The sequence below is a fragment of the Schistocerca serialis genome, chromosome 3 (assembly GCF_023864345.2).
Source record: "Schistocerca serialis cubense isolate TAMUIC-IGC-003099 chromosome 3, iqSchSeri2.2, whole genome shotgun sequence".
Classification (NCBI taxonomy): Eukaryota; Metazoa; Arthropoda; class Insecta; order Orthoptera; family Acrididae; genus Schistocerca; species Schistocerca serialis.
In genome coordinates, this window is record NC_064640.1 from 112,534,192 (window position 1) to 112,554,382 (window position 20,191).

General features: G+C 40.3%; 1 protein-coding gene across 1 annotated transcript in view; it reads right to left on the reverse strand.

Moving 5' to 3' along the window:
* Positions 1 to 20,191, reverse strand: part of LOC126471541 (uncharacterized) — a 237,436-nt gene that overhangs the window by 17,388 nt on the left and 199,857 nt on the right. The window contains exon 2 of the mRNA XM_050099768.1: positions 8,815 to 8,952. Coding sequence (XP_049955725.1) covers positions 8,815 to 8,952 — 138 coding nt within the window. The remainder of the gene's footprint in view (positions 1 to 8,814; positions 8,953 to 20,191) is intronic.

Consider the following 20,191-nt stretch of genomic DNA (forward strand, 5'->3'; position numbering starts at 1 on the left):
ATTCACACAGATGAAATTCATTTTTCAGCATGCAATGGTAAATCTAATATTAAACTAATTTACAATTATGTGTTAAATTTGATTGATGTTATTGCAATTAGGAAAGGAAACAATTTTTTATCTAAAATATAACACCTTTTTTTTCTTCTTCGGATCTTATTTGATTTGATTAATTTCATCTCTATCAAATAAATTAACTATGGAGAGACGTACTTAAAAGTGATAAAATTGAAAACAAACAAAATGAAGTAGTTTTTCCATTAGAATTATCTGGTACCTCTTATAAGAATATTGAAAAAATACTTTGGGAAGGAGATTTAACAGCAATTTTCATTTGGAGTTCAAGAAAAATCAAGACTTTTCTGTACCTCGAAGGACTACTAATAATGATAATAGTACACTCACTAAAGAAGATAAAATTGTTGAAAAAAATATGGAAATTCGTGTTCCTGCTGTTAAAAATGAACCAGAATATTCAGTTGAACTAGAACAAGAAAGCCTGAAAGATCCAAAATTTTCAGTTTCTTTGAACTACAAACAATTGAGTTTGCTGGATTAAATGGAAAACAAATTTGGAATTCGATCTAACTAATTATAATTCTTCTGAATTTGATATACCTTACTTTATTTTTGTTGTTTTTTAAACTAATCGAAGAAATAATCGGTTAAACTATCTTCTTTATTTGATTGTGTTAAATTAGAAAATATTTATGTAAATAAAGGGGGAAGTGAAGATTTTTCTGAAGAATTATAGAATCTCGATCTCCTGGATAACTTTTTAAAAGCTTATGATCCTTTTAGAGATTTTAAAAGGGTAACAGAAATATCGATGTAACTGTAAATCTGTTCAATGTTATTCAGAATTATCCCATCTGTGTCGTATATATGACTGGCAGAATGAGTGTTTTAACACCACAAAAACAACAATGAAATTATATTCATTTTTTAATGAAAATATAATTTTATTATGTAATTAGGTATATAATTATGTACAGAAAAAGGATTTAACTTCTGATTTACAATACAAAATTTTAAATGAAAATTTTTAATTTCATAAATGAATAAAAAATAAAAGATTTAGGTTTTTCAAAAATTAAAACGTTTGGTCAATCATTTTACCTCTTTAAATCCCAAATTTCAAATTTTTAAAATTTTTAATTTCAAAAGCTTTAATTTTTAATATCAAAAACTTTCGAAATCTAATTTTTTCTATATAAATAAAAGCAAAAGAAAGCATGAACGACTTTGCTAATAATCTATTAAACAATCTCATCAGTTAATGTAATGGTTATGCTAAACCTTACAGCATTTCAGAAGCTGAAATTTTTATTACTTTTAGATAACAGATATAAAATTACTCTTTCATATTGCTATACTAAGATCTGTTTAGAAGATGATGAGAAATTAGAAGACATTTCGGATTAAAATTTATTTATCGATGTAAAAGACAAAATAAGGACTGTTCGATTCATGTTACTAAACTGGCATAACATATAGAATTTTTGTTTCTTATAAATTTAGTTTTTTGAATCTTAAATTTTTATTGAATAAATTTATTTTTAATTAACTGAAAATTTCGATTGTAGAGATGTAAATTGTTAACAGGGAGAAAGAACAAAATCAAAATCATGGTTTTATATCGAGAAATTGTTAAAAAGTATGCCCTGTACTATAACTCCCATATATATGTATACAGGGTGATCCATTGATCGTGACCGGCCCAAATATCTCACGAAATAAGCGTCAAACGAAAAAACTACAAAGAACGAAGGTTCTATAGCTTGAAGGGAGAAACCAGGTGGCGCTATGGTTGGGCCGCTGGGTGACGCTGCCGTAGGTCAAACGAATATCAACTGCGTTTTTTAAAATAGGAACCCCCATTTTTTAAATACATATTCGTGTAGTACGTAAAGAAATATGAATGTTTTAGTTGGACCACGTTTTTCGCTTTGTGATAGATGGTGTTGTAATAGTCACAAACATATGGCTAACAACTTTAGACAAACAGTTGGTAACAGGTAGGCTTTTAAAATTAAAATACAGTACTTAGGTACGTTTGAACATTTTATTTCGGTTGTTCCAATGTGATACATGTACCTTTGAGAGCTTATCATTTCTGAGAACGGATGCTGTTACAGCGTGATTACCTGTAAATACCACATTAATGCAATAAATGCTCAAAATTGTGTCCGTCAACCTCAATGCATTTGGCAATACGTGTAACGACATTCCTCTCAACAGCGAGCAGTTCGCCTTCCATAATGATCGCACATACATTGTCAATGCGCTGACACATGTTGTCAGGCGTTGTCGGTGGATCACGATAGCAAATATCCTTCAATTTTCCCCACAGAAAGAAATCCGGGGACGTCAGATCCGGTGAACGTGCGGACCATGGTATAGTGCTTCGACGACCAATCCACCTGTCATGAAATATGCTATTCAATACCGCTTCAACCGCACGCCAGCTATGTGCCGGACATCCATCATGTTGGAAGTACATCGCCATTCTGTCATGCAGTGAAACATCTTGTAGTAACATCGTTAGAACATTACGTAGGAAATCAGCATACATTGCACCATTTAGATTGCCATCGATAAAATGGGTGCCAATTATACTTCCTCCCATAATGCCGCACCATACATTAACCCGCCAAGGTCGCTCATGTTCCACTTGTCGCAGCCATTGTGGATTTACCGTTGCCCAATAGTGCATATTATACCGGTTTACGTTACCGCTGTTGGTGAATGACGCTTCGTCGCTAAATACTACAAGTGCAAAAAATCTGTCATCGTCCCGTAATTTCTCTTGTGCCCAATGGCAGAACTGTACACGATGTTCAAAGTCGTCTCCATGCAATTCCTGGTGCATAGAAATATGGTACGGGTGGAATCGATGTTGATGTAGCATTCTCAACACCGACGTTTTTGAGATTCCCGGTTCTCGCGCAATTTGTCTGCTACTGATGTGCGGATTAACCGCGACAGCAACTAAAACACCTACTTGGGCATCATTTGTTGCAGGTCGTGGTTGACGTTTCACATGTTGCTGAGCACTTCCTGTTTCCTTAAATAACGTAACTATTCTGCGAACGGTCCAGACACTTGAATGATGTCGTCCAGGATACCGAGCAGCATGCATAGCACACGCCCGTTGGGCATTTTGATCACACTAGCCATACATCAACACGATAGCGACCTTTTCCACAATTGGTAAATGGTCCATTTTAACACAGGTAATGTATCACGAAGCAAATACCGTACGCACTGACGGAATGTTACGTGATACCACGTACTTATCCGTTTGTGACTATTACAGCGCCATCTATCACAAAGTGAAAAAAGTGGTCCAACTAAAAAATTCATATTTCTTTACGTACTGCACGAATATGTAATGAATGGGGTTTCTATTTTAAAAAACGCGGTTGATATCCGTTTAACCTATGGCAGCGCCATCTAGCGGGCCAACCATAGCGCCATCTGGTTTCCCCCTTCAAGCTAGACAAGTTTCGTTCTTTGTAGTTTTTTCGTTTGACGCTTATGTCGTGAGATATTTGGCCCAGTCACGATCAATGGACCACCCTGTATAATAATCGTCGTGCCCAAGAGTTGCGTATGAGGCAGGCAGTGCAGCGAATTCTCGATTATACATACCAACTTGTGTACTCACTGTCCTTCTCCCGCTGGTGTATTCCACTTGTACCCGACGACAGACTCAAGTGACAAGCTTTCGGTTACATGGGCTGCGGTGGAGGCTAGCGTGTCGAACTGTTCAATATCCGTATTTGTGGGGCATTCGGTTTCCCGATGTTCTACTGCATGGGAATGTGAGGGTATGGACACTCGTCGTGAAGGTTTAGATCGAACACGTCTGGCCACATAAAGAGAGGACTGCCATACTGTGCTGCAAGCACAGCGTAACGCCTCCATATTTGCGCCTGCCATTCGAGAACAAGTAATGGACGCCCTGCAACATTCTGTGTCATCGCTCACCATTGCTCGGAGACTAGCAGCAACCAGTTTAGGGAATTATCTTCCCATGCGTAGCCTACCGTTATCATGTCAACATAAACGGCTACATTTGGAGTGGTTCTGTGACTGGGAAGCATGGACTGCTGATGTATGACGTCGCACTGCATACAGCGATAAATCGCGGTTCTGCACCACTCTGGTCGGTTGATCTGGAGGAGGGGACCAAACAGCGAGGTCATCGGTCCCATCGGAGTAGGGAAGGAAGTAGGCCGTGCATTCTCAAAGGAACCATGTCAACCTTTGTATGAAGCGATTTAGGAAAATCACGGAAAACGTAAATTAGGATGGCTGGACACGGGTTTGGACGCGAGTCCAGTGTGCTAACCACTGCGCCACCTCGCTCGATTCTGCACTACTCTGGATGACCATTGTCGGCGAGTATGGCAGCACAGCGGAGTTCCGTTATAATAGCTTGGGGAGCCATTAGGTTTGACTTCAGGTCGCGGCTGGTAGTGACTGAGGGAACTCTGATGGTACAACGGTACATCATGGATATCCGGAATCCTCACGTGTTTCCTCTCATGCCACGCTATCGTGGTGGCATTTTTCCGTAGGACAATGCACGTCTCCATATGGCACGTGTCCCTATGAACTATCTGCCTGATGCTGAGGTACTTTTGTAGCTAAAAAGGTGGCCAGATCTGTCCTTGATAGAACATGTGTAGGGCCAGCTTAGACGTCAAATCTGTACCAGTGCCAGGGCAGGATATCGTGGACCAGTTACAGCAGTTGTTGGCCAGCGTGCCTTAGGGGAGGATACAACAGCTTTGTGACACCCTTCCCAAACGAATCAGAGCACGCATCCATATCTGAGAGGGTGCACCGCTCTATCTGATAAGTGGGCTCAGACTGCCAGGTTCTTTGTAAACATGACTCGATATTGTAATCACTGTAATAACATCACATACCCACTCTTCCCGTGTAGTTCCCTTTCGTGTCCTCTTCCCCTTGTGGGTGCTTCACAGTTTTTTCCTCGGGCAGTGCAAAACATAAACAATAAAAGGCAGACTGTTCGATAGTGTACATCTACTAATTCAAAATCTGTTATCACTCAATATCGTGTTATTCCACACTTTGCACTGAAACGTGCTTGGACCCTCCTTGACCAGGTGGTAAGGCCGAGCGATTCTAGGCGCTACAGTCTGGAACCGCGCGACCGCTACGGTCGCAAGTTCGAATCCTGCCTGGGGCATGGACGTGTGTGATGTCCTTAGGTTAGTTGGGTTTAAGTAGTTCTAAGTTATAGGGGACTGATGACCTCAGAAGTTAAGTCCCATAGTGCTCAGAGCCATTTGAACCATTTGAACCAGGTGGTAAACATGCTGCTGTTCACTCCTGTTTCATTCTTCGACAGCGGTCTTCTCGAGGTCATCCAATGAGTGAGGAGGGTTCCCACGACGACGCACTGCAAATTTCAACTGGTCCCGAGCATGCTCAATCTGTTCACGTCAGCAGATACCGCAGGCCATACAATTTGAATGATTCCTGCCTGCTGCTGGGAGGCGTCCACAAGTTTGGCGCGGTGTGCTCGTGTTTAATCGTCTTAAAAGGTGAATACACCGCCGAGATGTTGATCGGAAAGCTGGAGCATGGGATGAGGATTTTCTCTCGATAGTACATTGCACTCATATTACCCTCGATAGCTATGACAGGTGTCGGACATTTGTACTTGGTACCGGCCCAAAACATCACTGATCGATCTTGCTGCATAACTTGTGCGACGGGAAACGTGCTCAGGTACCAGGCCTCCTCTGCAAACTTGACGACGATCATCAGGTGTTTGACAAATCTTGCACTCATAGATCAAGAGGACCTGACGCCATTAACCCAAAATGGTTCAAATGGCTCTGAGCACTATGGGACTTTAACTTCTGAGGTCATCAGTCCCCTAGAACTTAGAACTACATAAACCTAACTAACCTAATGACATCACACACATCCACGCCCAAGGCAGGATTCGAACCTGCGACCGTAGAGGTCGCACGGCTCCAAATTGTAGCGTCTAGAACCGCTCGGCCACCCCGGCCGACCATTAACCCAAGTGACGTACTGGTTGTCCCCCTGTCCACCTTCTTCACACACCACAGTACTAAGAGGCTTTTGATGTTGTTCTTAATTGACGCATAGAGGTCAAATTGATGGCATCGAGATCGCTACATACTGTCTGGTTCGACAAAGCTCTCCCAGGTGCCTCCAAAAACGTAGTGCCCAGTCCTGTCCTCCGGGCATGCACGCTAATTGTTCGTGGCTCTCTTGCAGCCATCTCATGAATGAATACCATTACTCACCGTGCAACTGAACTACAGACGACTGACGGACGCCCCTCCCCGTTCTCAAGTCCTGGACTTGTTTTGATCTGACACGTGATGTTAAGGCTTTCCAGCAGAAATATATCATACTGACTTAGTTACACTCGTATTCCATTAGAAATTTCAGTCAGCATTTCATACTTCTTGGTAAGGGGGAAGAGTGTAATACCTTGGGATTTCTCCTTGATTTCTCTGTACAGGGCATCTAATCCTGTGATTGAAACTCCAATCAGTCAAGTGGATGGGCAGTTTGCGGGCCAGTCTTGTCTGGAAAGGTGGCAGCCTTAGAGTGAGTGGATAACATTTGAGCACCTTTGAGTATCTCAGGTGTTTCGGATAGGTCATGCAAGACATCCACACTCGAGAGTAATCTAAGCAACTTTCAACTGTATCTCTCCAAGTACGAGCACGAATTTCATAACTCTTTAGATATTGTCAAAGTGCGTTAACTGTCGGGTTCAGCAGAAATGTGCTGTACACATTTTTGGAGAGTATGCACTCTAATTAGCTTGAATTTGGATGTAGTGTCCAATGAGGAATCTGATGAGGAGCTTGCCTCTAGTCTCTTGTGGACGGGTTTTGCTGTCGGATTTTCATGGATTTATAATTTTTCCTGTCGATATCAGTGCTCCCTGCAGGCCTGGGTGGCATTTAGTTTTTTTTTTTTTTTTTTAACTCGGGAAATAGTGCTAAAAACGACTTCCCCAACGGTTTTCGCTTCCATTCTCGAGGGTCTCTCACGAGGTGACTACACCCTATTATACAAACAGTGAACTTACGAAACACCACTTGTGAATATTAACCACGAACTGCTTTCTTAGCACCATACATAGCGTCCTCTCGCATCATCACTTACAAGTAAATTAATTAGCAGTAATTACTGACAAGGGAACCTCCCCATCGCACCCCCCTCAGATTTAGTTATAAATTGACACAGTGGATAGGCCTTGAAAAACTGAACACAGATCAATCGAGAAAACAGGAAGAAGTTGTATGGAACTATGAAAAAATAAGCAAAATATACAAACTGAGTAGTCCATGTGTAATATAGGCAACATAAAGGAGAACGATAGCAGATGAGCGCCGTGGTCTCGTGGTTAGAGTGAGCAATTGCGGAACGAAATGTACTTGGTTCGAGTCCTCCCTCGAGTGAAAATTTTACTTTCTTTATTTTCGCAAAGTTACGATCTGTCCGTTCATTCATTGACGTCACTGTTCACTGTAATAAGTTTAGTGTCTGTGTTTTGCGACCGCACCGCAAAACCGTGCGATTAGTAGACGAAAGGACGCGCCTCTCCAATAGGAACCGAAAACATTTGATCGCAAGGTCATAGGTCAACCGATTCCTCCACAGGAAAACACGTCTGATATATTCTATACGACACTGGTGTCGGCATGTGCGTCACATGACAGGAATATGTTGTCGACCCACCTAACTTGTACACTTGGCGAATGGGTAAAAAGATTCTTCTACCTTGCCCGATTTAGGTTTTCTTGTGGATGTGATAATCACTCCAAAAAAAGTGAGGAAAACATAAGAGTTTGTCACATAAACTGCATCAAATGAATGCAACAGTTTCAGAGTCACACAGTTTTCCCTGTGCTCTGTCAAAACATATGTTTTTTACGTTTTCAAATGTTTCTGTGCGTAGACCATCAAATCCTGTATATGTCCAAGCAAATCTGAACATGTCCTGGAATTTTGGAGAGCGAAGTTGATTATGTGTGAGTGGCTGAACTTTGATAATTATCTGAAAATAAAAAATTAAAATTTTCACCCGAGGGAAGATTTGAACCATGGACCTGTCGTTCCACAGCTGCTCACGCTAACCACGGGAACACGGCGCTCGTGAGCTAACATTCTCCTAGATGTTGCCTACCTTGCGCATGGACTACTCAGTTTGTATATTTTGCTTATTTTTTTCATAGTTCCACACAACTTCTACCTGTTTTCTCGATTGATCTGTGTTCAGTTTTTCAAGGCCTATCCCTGTGCCAACTTATAACTAAATCTGAGGGGGGTAAGATGGGGAGGTTCCCTTGTGAGTACAGTAGCAAGCGCTAACCAGATTGAGTGATGAAAGTCATTTCCAGTATATAATGGAACAATCTGACACGTCCACGACGTTTGATTACTCATGACGAAATGCGCGTAACAATCTGCATCGTGTTACCATTTCTTCTTTAACACAACAGCTCTCTTGTTACGCATTTCGTGACCAATTCTGCCGCAAGGAAGCGTTGTAGCAGTGACTGTAATCTTTTATTTTACTTAAGACTGTTTCCTTTTATAGATTCAATATGTATAAACAACTTATTGCTTGCACTGAATGTAACAGGCGCTGTTGTCTATTTTGTAACCTTTTTTCACTGTTCCATAGAACAGTCAAGCTGACTATTCCAAAATCACATAGTAAAAAAAAAACTTAAGTGCATTGCCCTTACTGTATATCGAAATATGAAACTGTGTTACCTGAACTTCTCGCCCAAGGACAGTTACTAAGACAGCTTTTCACTTTGCACTTGAAGCCTCTGGATACAAACGTGCAGTCCGAACAACATCTGGGTTGAAGAACAATAGTCCAGTTTTCTTCAACGACTTGGACCGACACTAGAACAGAAAATACTCATGAAAATTCCTTCTTATGTAAAAAAAAAATCTAAGTCTGGTAAATGAAAAGAATAACAGACATCAAACTCATGTCACTGAACCACTAAACATTAAAAATGTAGAACAAACTATGTTCGCTCTCTTTCTTCCAACAAGAATAATATTTGTAGTTCATCTTCGTCAACTAAACGTTCCTACAGGACTTTAGCAAAGGGGCAATAGCTGGAAACCATCTTTTAGTGCATCGTAATTGCGAATTATGTTGGGACTGCTTATTCAAATGTTCGTCAGTGTTCGCCCAAAACATTGAATATACACAGTAATTATAAAGTTTATGAAACATTTCGAAAAATCGGTGTAGATAAATGGCTAAGAGTGACGTAAAAAACGATCCAGTGCGTAAAAGACAAACTCTCAACGCTTTTTTTGAACATGGTTCCGGCAAGTTAGTTTGGAAAACCGCCGACAAGGGTGCCACTGACTGTAGTAGCTGTAGACGGCGGCGAACCAAGCAGAGAAAACATTTTGTGTGCTACAATTTGCTCCTTACCAATAGGTACTGAGTGTTTTACAAGACAGCACCAGTTTATACAACATAGTGACGTGCAATAAATTCGAGGAGGATGACTTTTTGTTCGATGCAAGACGCTGGGGGCGACCGGCTGTATCAGAACGGATAGTGGCCATGAGAGGCACGTGATGTTGTTATGTCATACAGACTCTTCATATCGAGCTTGCGCATAATCGAACATCCGTTAACCAACAGTGTGGAAAATCCTAGGTAAGCAATTAACAGTGAAGCCGTACAAATTACAGCTCCTGCGAGTCATAAGGCATGACGACAAACTGCGCCTTCTGTAGTTCTGCATTGATGATCAGCCGACACAACATACGCATATGAGCAACGTAGTATCCACATACAACTGTCGAATACATCCGGGATTCTAAGAAAGGTAACATGTTCTGTTCTGCGTCCAACAAGATCGTTTACGGATCCATGTTGTCCGCCGACAGAATTGTCAATGGTATCACCTATCGCTACATGCTGCAACAATGGCACAAGCCACAACTGGTAACCTATAGTGGGGATTTCTTCCACAGTATCTCGAAGACTTTCGACACTGCATCGCAGCAGCTGTTCTTACTGTCGCTCCTGATATGCTGGGGCACAACTGGACTACCAGTTAGATATGGGCCGAGTAGAATTGCACTCTGCTAAAGCTACAGTTCGATCGTTTTTGGTGAAATACATAAATAACGTACTAAATCGTAAGATTACCGGTAGTAATTGTAGCATTGGCAGCCGGCCGGTGTGGCCGTGCGGTTAAAGGCACTTCAGTCTGTAACCGCGTGACCGCTACGGTCGCAGGTTCGAATCCTGCCTCGGGCATGGATGTGTGTGATGTCCTTAGGTTAGTTAGGTTTAAGTAGTTCTAAGTTCTAGGCGACTGATGACCTCAGAAGTTAAGTCGCATAGTGCTCAGAGCCATTTGAGCCATTTTGTAGCATTGGCAGGGAAACAAACATAGGAGAGAAACTGGGAACCGACGACTTCTCGTTGCTTTTGTATGCTTGCTTGTTTTGCACATAATTAGAACCGCACATCCTTCATTGTTAGTCCACATCCTTAAAAAACTATAAACTGCGTTTTATAAGTAATAAAAATTAGCTGATCGTGTAACTTCTGTACTTTTATGTAACCGAAGAAATTACTTTTGCTGCAAACATAATTTACATGCACAAACATAAAAAAGTCTGTATTAGTTTTGTGATTTTTTTTGTACTCAATAGAACATTCTTCATCATGATCAAAGGAAAATGTTTCCTGTTACAAGTGATAAGTGTGAAAATTGTTTATGAACAACAGGAACAAATTTTATATAAGCTCTAAGGAATATTAAAGGGATGAGAGAATGAGATTTTCACTCTGCAGTGGAGTGTGCGCTCATATGAAACCTCCTGGCAGATTAAAACCGTGTGCCGGACCGAGACTCGAACTCGGGACCTTTGCCTTTCGCGAGCAAGTGCTCTACCAACTGAGCTACCCAAGCACGACTCACGAGCCGTCCCCACAGCTTCAATTCTGCCAGTACCTCGTCTCCTACTTTCCAAACTTCACAGAAGCTCTTCTGCGAACCTTGCAGAACTAGCACTCCTGGAAGAAAAAATATTGCCGAGTGCAGAGTGAAAATCTCATTCTGGAAACATCCTCAAGGCTGTGGCTAAGCCATGTCTCCGCAATATCCATACAGTTTTAATCCGCCAGGAAGTTTTATTAAAGTTATGTTTGATAAGTTTTTGTTTTGAGGCTTTTTTTTTAATTTTACCTTTTTTTTGAGTAAATGCATTTTCTAGCGTTCTATGATAAATCTGTATTGTTTGTTTTATTTTTACTTTATAAATCAACCATTTTGGAATAAAATTTGGATTAAATATTGATAATTTCAATTTCGCTATAAATACTGTTTACTTTTAAGTAAAAGACAGAAGGATAATTATGTAGAGCAAAAATGTTTCGCAGGTTACGCGACCCTTTATATATCCTCACTCAGTTTCTAAACGGTTCACCACTCCTTATAAATATGTCACTTACTGCCTTATTCTACGCTGCAGGTCGTATGGAGCATAAACTGTTGACGATTTTGGTACATGAAATAAAAGGGCACATCCTGCGATTTTTACGCCTGAAAATGAAGCTTGTTAAAGTAATTGAAGGCGTAAAGTACAAGTGCTGCCTCCAGCATAGAATACCTCCTATGTGTTCCACATTGAAATGAAAGCTAAGTCCAGCCTTATGCCTCGTACAAGACCTACACAACAAGATTTTGGATAAATCAAGAGATACAGGACCAACTATGCCGAAAAGAAATCATCAATTAAGAAACGTATGTAGCCCACTTATGTTTAAGCAAAAATGTGACGCCATTTATTTTCGATCTCATTACCAAATCAACTGATAGATACATACACTTCACAAATATGTAAGTTAGTTATATTCATAACAAGAAATTCAATAAGCTCATGGTTACCCAACATCATACAAAACCTCCAGTAAAAGAATATCAATCTAACTTTGACTTTTACCCAAGACTAAAAAATCTTACAGATAATGTATTTACAGAACAAGAAACTTTCTTGCTTAACAAAGGGCTTAAATACAACCTAGCGCCAAATCTACATGATTCAGCCATCAAACACTAGATATCTACTACCAAAGTTGCGTTGAACATAGCCGATCTCACATTCGGGAAGCAAAAAGAAATCACAGTGAACATAACAAATATAACTGAGAAACAATTTCACAACAAAAAACACAAATTCCAGTCAGCTTGAGAACATAGAACTCTGAAAAGCATAAACCACAAATTATCGACGGATCATACTTTGGGAGATCCCATGGTGCCCCATGTTACATTTTGAAATGACTGGTTAATTATATTGACTTTTTATTAATCTATAAAGGTATATTTGTTTTATAAAACATCATCATACATTCTGTTATTCAGACAAAGGTCTTGAATTAATATTTAAGCAGTGGAGAGCATTAAAATTAAAGAACAAGAAAGTAATTTATATTGTGATTCATGTTACAAATTTGGGACATACTATTGCTAATGTACAATTTAGGTCAAAAGTGTCCTAAAACTACTAGCAGTATGGATCTGGTTTTTGTCAGAGGAAATGAAAATTAGATTGGCATTCAAATGACACAGTTACAGATTTCTAAAAATATTTATACCATGTAAAATATTGTAATATATTGAAAAAAGCGCGAGATTCGATGTTACGTGGCTCATGTTACTTGCTACTTATTGTTGGAAAAAGTTTATCCTGTGAGCAGAGAAATAACAATATGACATTATTTACCAAATAAGAACTTTACATTTCATTTTTTAAACACTATGGAAAATTATAAGAGGATGACAGCTGGGAAAATAAACTGTAAATTCAGTTAAAAGTCAGATAATTGAAAATATTCTCTTGCATTGAAAACATTAGGCGGATCAAGCGTATTTATAATTTTGTCCTGTGTGTACAGCATTTCATCACATTTTGCAGGTCATTTCCAGTAATGAGCAGCATGCTCCATTGCAGTGATCAGATAAGTTTCCGAAAATTGCACGTACCTGCCCAGCATAGAATTTACCATCATATTCCACTTTCTGCCAGCCTCCAATTTTTACACTTTCTGTAGTCTCTTCAGTATGATGGTCTACAGCAGGAAAATTCTTTGATGACAGCAGATATGTTTGTAGTACTCCTGTCTCGTGGTGAAAGCAGTGAATACCTTTCATGTTTGGTACTGATGGTGCTAAAGACAATATTTGAGACAGATTGAGTTTCACATTGATTCCTTCAATTTCGTCAGTAGACATATGAAAAACCTGCATATTTGTGGTACTTGCAGGTGCCTGAGTAAAAATTAATGCATCATCTACTATGAATTTTCGCCTTTTTACTACATTCCACACTTGCCGTTTCGCAACTGCACCAATTCCATCTACAGCTCCTTTACCGTGGGATGCAGCAAAAAAGTTCCTATATATTTCCACATTGTGGAACAATTGAAGTTGAGATACAGCAGCAGTAATATATTTGTTTTTAAATTGTGAGGCAGGTCCATATAACCAGATTGAAACTACCTTCACATTTTCAGGTATAGTTGGCAGTACCTTGCTAATGTATGCAATCACAGTATCCTTGGAATGGGCTAAGCTGTTTGAAACAACAACAATTGGGTGACGAGAACCTGAATGCCACAGTGACACAGTGAAAATACTAACTTGTGCTTGTGCCCAATGTCCACTTTGAACATCATCGTGATTAGGCCAAGTGTAATCTTCAGCAAAATCAATATGCAGCAATGCAAACTCCTTAGAATCTTGGTTCAGAACCATTTCATTTTGTGATAATAAGATGCAGATTGAGCTCCCTTTGTATAGCACTGAAGAAGAAACTTAGGAATTATGGAAATTATGCATTTCACTATATCAGCTGTAGATCCTTCTTCTTCGACTTTAATAATTTTAGAGCCATTTTCTTCCATCTTCAAAACATACCATGATAAATTTACAATTTCCAGCTCGTCAATTTTAATGGGTTTTGTTGAAATGTCTACCATTCTGACATGTGTTGCATTCAGTTCGCTAACAGAGCTCACTAGGTGGCTGATATATGGTAGTTGATACAAATATGTTACTGTAAGCTGGAATATTATCATGTTTCTTATGAAGGGTGCTGATAGAATTTATGAAATTTTCATGATATTTACACAAATATGCGTTATGAGGTTGTTTGCTGCTTAACTGAACATGTGGTGGCCGTATTTCTGCAAACTTAGATTTCCCAATTTGAACTTCAGGGTGTTCCTGTTTGAATGCCTCATATGTTTCCATGATGGACACGACTAAGTGACGAATATGAACTGTCTTCTTCTCATTATTTTTTCTAATTGCTTTTGTGGCCTTTCAGTCTGGTGACTGGCGACTAACGTCCTCACGACAGTAGGAACCAGTTACCAAGTTTCTACTTTGACAACTAAGGCCTCTATTTTGTGGCCTGCTGCCATGACTGGGTGTTTTTGACTTTCTATCTGATGAATTTCCACACAAATCACTGAACAGCTTACGAACAACTACAACTTTATGTCGTGGTGAAGATGGCAATAAATGATTGGATCGAGCCGTGGCTTTATCCAGAGCACTATGTGACTTATAAGGTGACAACCCAGCTTAACAAGGCTGCTGATCTTGCATCTTACGTTGCCAATGTTTTCTGACTCTCTGCTTCAGAACTAATCGTTGCGCTTTGAGGGAGGAAATCAAACAGAATAACCCCTTCAGAGTAGCAGAGGACCGTCGCAATGACTTAACGTGCTAAGGGCGCTGCTTTGAACTTTTTCTTCGAGCGAGAGGTGGTGTGGTGACACTACATGGATTGCCGTTTTGTTTCCGGGTCGATGTGATGAACCCATGTTTCATCGCCTGTAACGATGTCCGACAAAATGTTGTCACGATCAGCCTCATAACGTGCAAGCAGTTCCACACAAGATGGTCCTCCGTTGCTGTTTATGGTATTCTGTTGGGTGGCGAGGAACCCAGCTGACAAATACCTTTTAAAACCGCAGCTAGTAAACGAGAGTGCTAGCACTACCAACTGAGACGACTAGTTGAGCAGCGAGGTGTTTGATTGTGATCTGTCGATCATCTTGCGGCGGGTCAGGGTTTAATTTCTCGTGTCTATTCGTCGTTGTCACTGTGCAGGCTAAAATTAAAATTCACCTACCTCAGAACGGCGTCTGCTCAATGTCCCTTCACTCGGCAACTTAGATACTTACAAGATGATGTAAAAGCAGCGTTGATAAAAAAAACACTACCTAATATCTACAATTACTGAGGCCGCCCAACTCTAGTTATGAAAGAAAGTTCTGTAGAAATACTGTCATCCAATTTTATCGGGAAGTAAGAAAATGGATTGGCTTGTGAAAAATAATGTCCGAAATTCCCACACAATAATGTTTATTTTGTCCTTGATAACCAAAGAAAAGGTACTTTCAGTCCACATTTAGCTATTGGCTATTTCCTTCCAGTTCACGAGTCATACACACATTTCACACGCACAGCAGCCAGAAATCTGTCCAAACCCGACCCAAATTAAACAACGTTTGCACAATCATTAATTTCACCACTAATATGAGTTATTACATTCGGTCTTTCTTGTGGATTTCTAAAAAAGAAACTGCTCGCCAAAAATGCTCGGTAGTTGAATACTGAAACATGCCACGCAGATTCTATGAAGGCCAATATTTCACACGCGAATATCTGACCAACAGATTTAGTCAAAATGCCTTGCGGGATTAGCCGAGCGGTTTCAGGCGCTGCAGTCATGGACTGTGCGGCTGGTCGCGGCACAGGTTCGAGTCCTCCCTCGAGCATGGGTGTGTGTGTTTGTCCTTAGGATAATTTAGGTTAAGGACTAATGACCTTAGCAGTTAAATCCCATAAGATTTCACACGCATTTGAACATTTAGTCAAAACCTCTGAAATTTCGCCAAGCAGTCCTCAACAATAACTGCTATCGACTTAGCTCACCAATAACTCAAACATTGAGTAATTCTTCATCTTACACATCATTTACAATGGCACTTGTAACATGACCATCCGCATTCAAAGCTAGTGAGCGATCTCCTTCTTCCAGCCTCACTCCCAGTATAACAGGTAACGAGCGCGTACCGCCTCAATTCTGATTGGCTGACCATACTGATGCCCAATCAGAATACTCGCTCATGATCATACTCGCGCCAAAACTAGCCTGCACCAGTCGTTATTCACAGTCGCATTTGCATCAATCTGACATGCATATATTAAAGTAATGTTTAACAAACGAAAATGAAAAGACAATAATTCTGGAAATATTCTTTAGATACAGATCTTACTCCAGCTGACTTGCTGGCTGCTCTGTTACAATAGTAATCACACCTAGACATGCATCAGCAAAGTGGGTAAATCCCCTAGGATCATTTTCCCACGACAGGCTTGTGTAACTCTTGCAGTTTACTTAAGACGGATAAAATACAATATTGAAATTTGACGAATGTCTCACATACACACCCTCATTTACTCACAGCCTCACATAACACATAATAAAATAAAAACTGATTTTAATAATAATTTCTGAAGTTATTCTAGATTTCATACTACAAAAATTGTAAGGTATTTGAAATTTTTTAAATTAAATTTCAGTTAAATAATTCTATGCCCTGATACTTCAGGTGAGTATTTCAATTGACAACCAAAAAGAAGTCATAAAACTTCCCAAGTGAATTTCCTTTTTTAAGTGTAGTTTTTCTAACTTTAAAGTAAATTTTTCTATCTCTGAAACTATGCCCGCTAGAAAGCTCAGATTTTCACACCACCTTTCTATTTGAAAGCGATTAAACGAAAACTACTATCCTTCATTTAGATTCTTATAGGTGGTGAATGGACGCTTCAGTTAGAGACATTGAATAGCTTTCCCACGGCAGGCAATGACAGATGCACGTGTGTCTCCCAGGTAGGCCGCTAGATGTCAGCCCCCCAAGTTACATAGAGCAAGCTATCCTAAAACAAACGTTCGCTCGGAACAACTTGCAACGCTACAACCTCGAATGAGAGTGTCCGCACGTTCCAACATTTCAGGAGTCATAGCTGTGTTCGGACGACCGGCACGCGGGAGATCTGACAGGTTTTCGAAACCTTGCTGCGATGATGACAGACGCCTCGCCCCAACAACTCACTACCAGGTCTCCGTAGACATTCTAGATGCACCTATGAATATCTGCCATGCCCTAGTTTTCAAATGTGTGTGAAATCTTATGGGATTTAACTGCTAAGGGCATCAGTCCCTAAGCTTACACACTACTTAACCTAAATTATCTTAAGGACAAACACACACACCCATGCCCGAGGGAGGACTCGAACCTCCGCCGGGACCAGCCGCACAGTCCATGACTGTAGCGCCTGAAACCGCTCGGCTAATCCCGTGCGGCCTTGGTTTTCCGCCGAACGAAGCTCAATGATAGCTCTGTGCTTGGAAAGCACCTACATTACAGATTATTTTGAAGGCTACATATAGCGCCGCAACTAGTCGAAAACTCATGAAACTACAGGAGCTGAAGCGCGAATATTCCATGATATCCCACAACAAATTCCGCATTGTTTTGAAAATTGGTCGAAAAGAAAAGTATTGCATTACTTATTGAAAGCTCCTCCTACTAAACCTGCAAACGTGCGTTGCACATTGAAGAGGGGTACAATAATAATCCACCAAAAGTAGGTACACAACTCAGTATAACGAGATATCGAGCACATATTGTAGGCTAAAGACGGAAAACGCCGCTCTGCATAGAACCAATCACTCCAAAGGAAAATCTATTACGTTTCCACTACCAGATGCTGCAGACTATATTCAGTTCAGATCGAAAAACTGCCTGTTGACCCCTTGCTTCTGGAGAAGTTACTGCTTAAAGTTGCTCATAGAAGAAGTATAGTGTACGATACCGTACTGATGAACTGTAAGTAATATTTACATCATATAGTAAATAGCATTTGACTCTGAACAACTGTGGCCACATTGTTTCTATCACATATACAGGGTGTCCATTATGTCCCGATATTATTTCAGAAAAAAATCATAGCTTGCAAATTATTAGACATAAAGCACCATGGTTGTGGTAAAAGATTTAGCGCCTCTCAAAGTTTTCTCAGTTATGCCAAAATTTCAACGTGTCCCCCACTCGTCGCTAGTAGGACATCAAGGCGACATTCGAGTTTTGCTCATGTATGGATCAGCACAGTAGCGTAATAGTTCTGACTGCGTCAGTGATTCGTGCACGAAGGGTAAGAGTGTCACTAAGTCGTGTTGCTTACATGAAATCCTTCACGTCAGCGCACAACAAGAAGTCTAATAGTGTCTGCGGGCTTTGAAATAATAATGAAATGAGTGACCCTCAACTACGTACCCTCAGGCTCCGAGTTGAAATATTAAAAGTTTTGGCTGGTTTCGTTGTCTAGGGGCTGGGATACGTAGTTGCCGCATTACAGGCCAAATACTACTGAGTCTACAGTATACAATATGAACATACACATGAATCGAATGGTCAAAGGTTCCTATCGCTCAGCAGTTGCGAATTTTGAATGAACAGACATTTATAAATGAAAGATTGCAATTAAATAAAACCTGCAGGTACTATTCTTAACGACTTTAAATGATTAGTACGATAGTAGGCGTACCTATAAGAATGTCGTTTATTACTACAAAACACCTATTGGTGTCGATGGTCCAGCTCATAAATAAAATATAAGTTGAATAACAGGCAAACAATAGATTCCTACTTCATGTAATTAGTTATGAACAACAACACAGCTCGCGAGATATTCACTTCTAAATGCATACTACGTCTTCACTGCAGAAGCCACGGAATTCTCACAAGTGCACAGGTCGGCACTACGAAATATTTCTATCTCCCGCGAAAACGCGCAAACCGCTCCACACTCTCCAAGTCTCTCCTGCTACCATGCGTCCGTCGCGCCATACTGTCCAGAACTCTCCGTGTCCTGTGCGACTGTCCTTCGCGCCACACTCTCCCGATCTCCCGGCCTCTCTCCGAACGATGCTCCACTTCGGTAGTTGCCTGCTGTGGTAACGAGCGCTGTGATTGGCTAGAACGCTCCCGCCATGTTTTCAAGCCAACACACACTCACAAACGTAATGAAACACATTCGAAATAATGGATTTACATTTAAATAACTAGAAATTAAATAAATATTCCTGCTGCTGGACCATAAACACGCTCTAACACACATTAATAAATACAGAAACAATACAAATAAACATATGTCAAAGGAATAGAAATAAAAGGTAAGCCAGTAGGTTAATGTCTCTGTGCTTTCTAAACACCGTAAATATTTAACCAATTTCTTCATTAATAGTTTATGTTGGATATAAACAAAGACATAGACGAATAAATATATTTATAAGCATGCTGTTATCGTTTTTTCGTGTAACTGTGGAGCACTTATGGCCTGACGCGATCGATAGTAATCAGCCACTTTGACATCCAATAACTCATGTACTATTCAAGTTCACATGCCTGTAATTTATACCAATTTAGGTTCACACTAATAGCTTTCTAAAGACACGTCGATCAACAAAATCGGATGAACCGTTTAGATTTTGGAAATTCGTTGCTGGGTGTTACTTGTATAATTTATCGTCAGATACTAAACTTTAAACTAACAAAGATATTGAAAATATGATTACACCATCAGAATCGTCATGGAAATAACGGTAATGTACATGTTTCTTTTTGAGGTATCATGATTCATCTGGCTACTATTAATTTCTATACGAACTGTGGGTTGTTTGGGGGGAAGAGACCAAACAGCGAGGTCATCGGTCTCATCGGATAGGGGAAGGATGGGGAAGGAAGTCGGCCGTGCCCTTTCAAAGGAACCATCCCAGCATTTGCCTGGACCGATTTAGGGAAATCACGGAAAACCTAAATCAGGATGGCCGGACGCGGGATTGAACCGTCGTCCTCCCGAATGCGAGTCCAGTGTGCTACCATTGCGCCACCTCGCCATACGAACTGTGAAATGTCTGCCATGATGGTTTCACAAAGTCCGCCATCTTTGGCACTCACGGCATACAAGTCTCTTTCATCGACACAGGGTCACCAAGGAATTCCCAGCCATGTGGT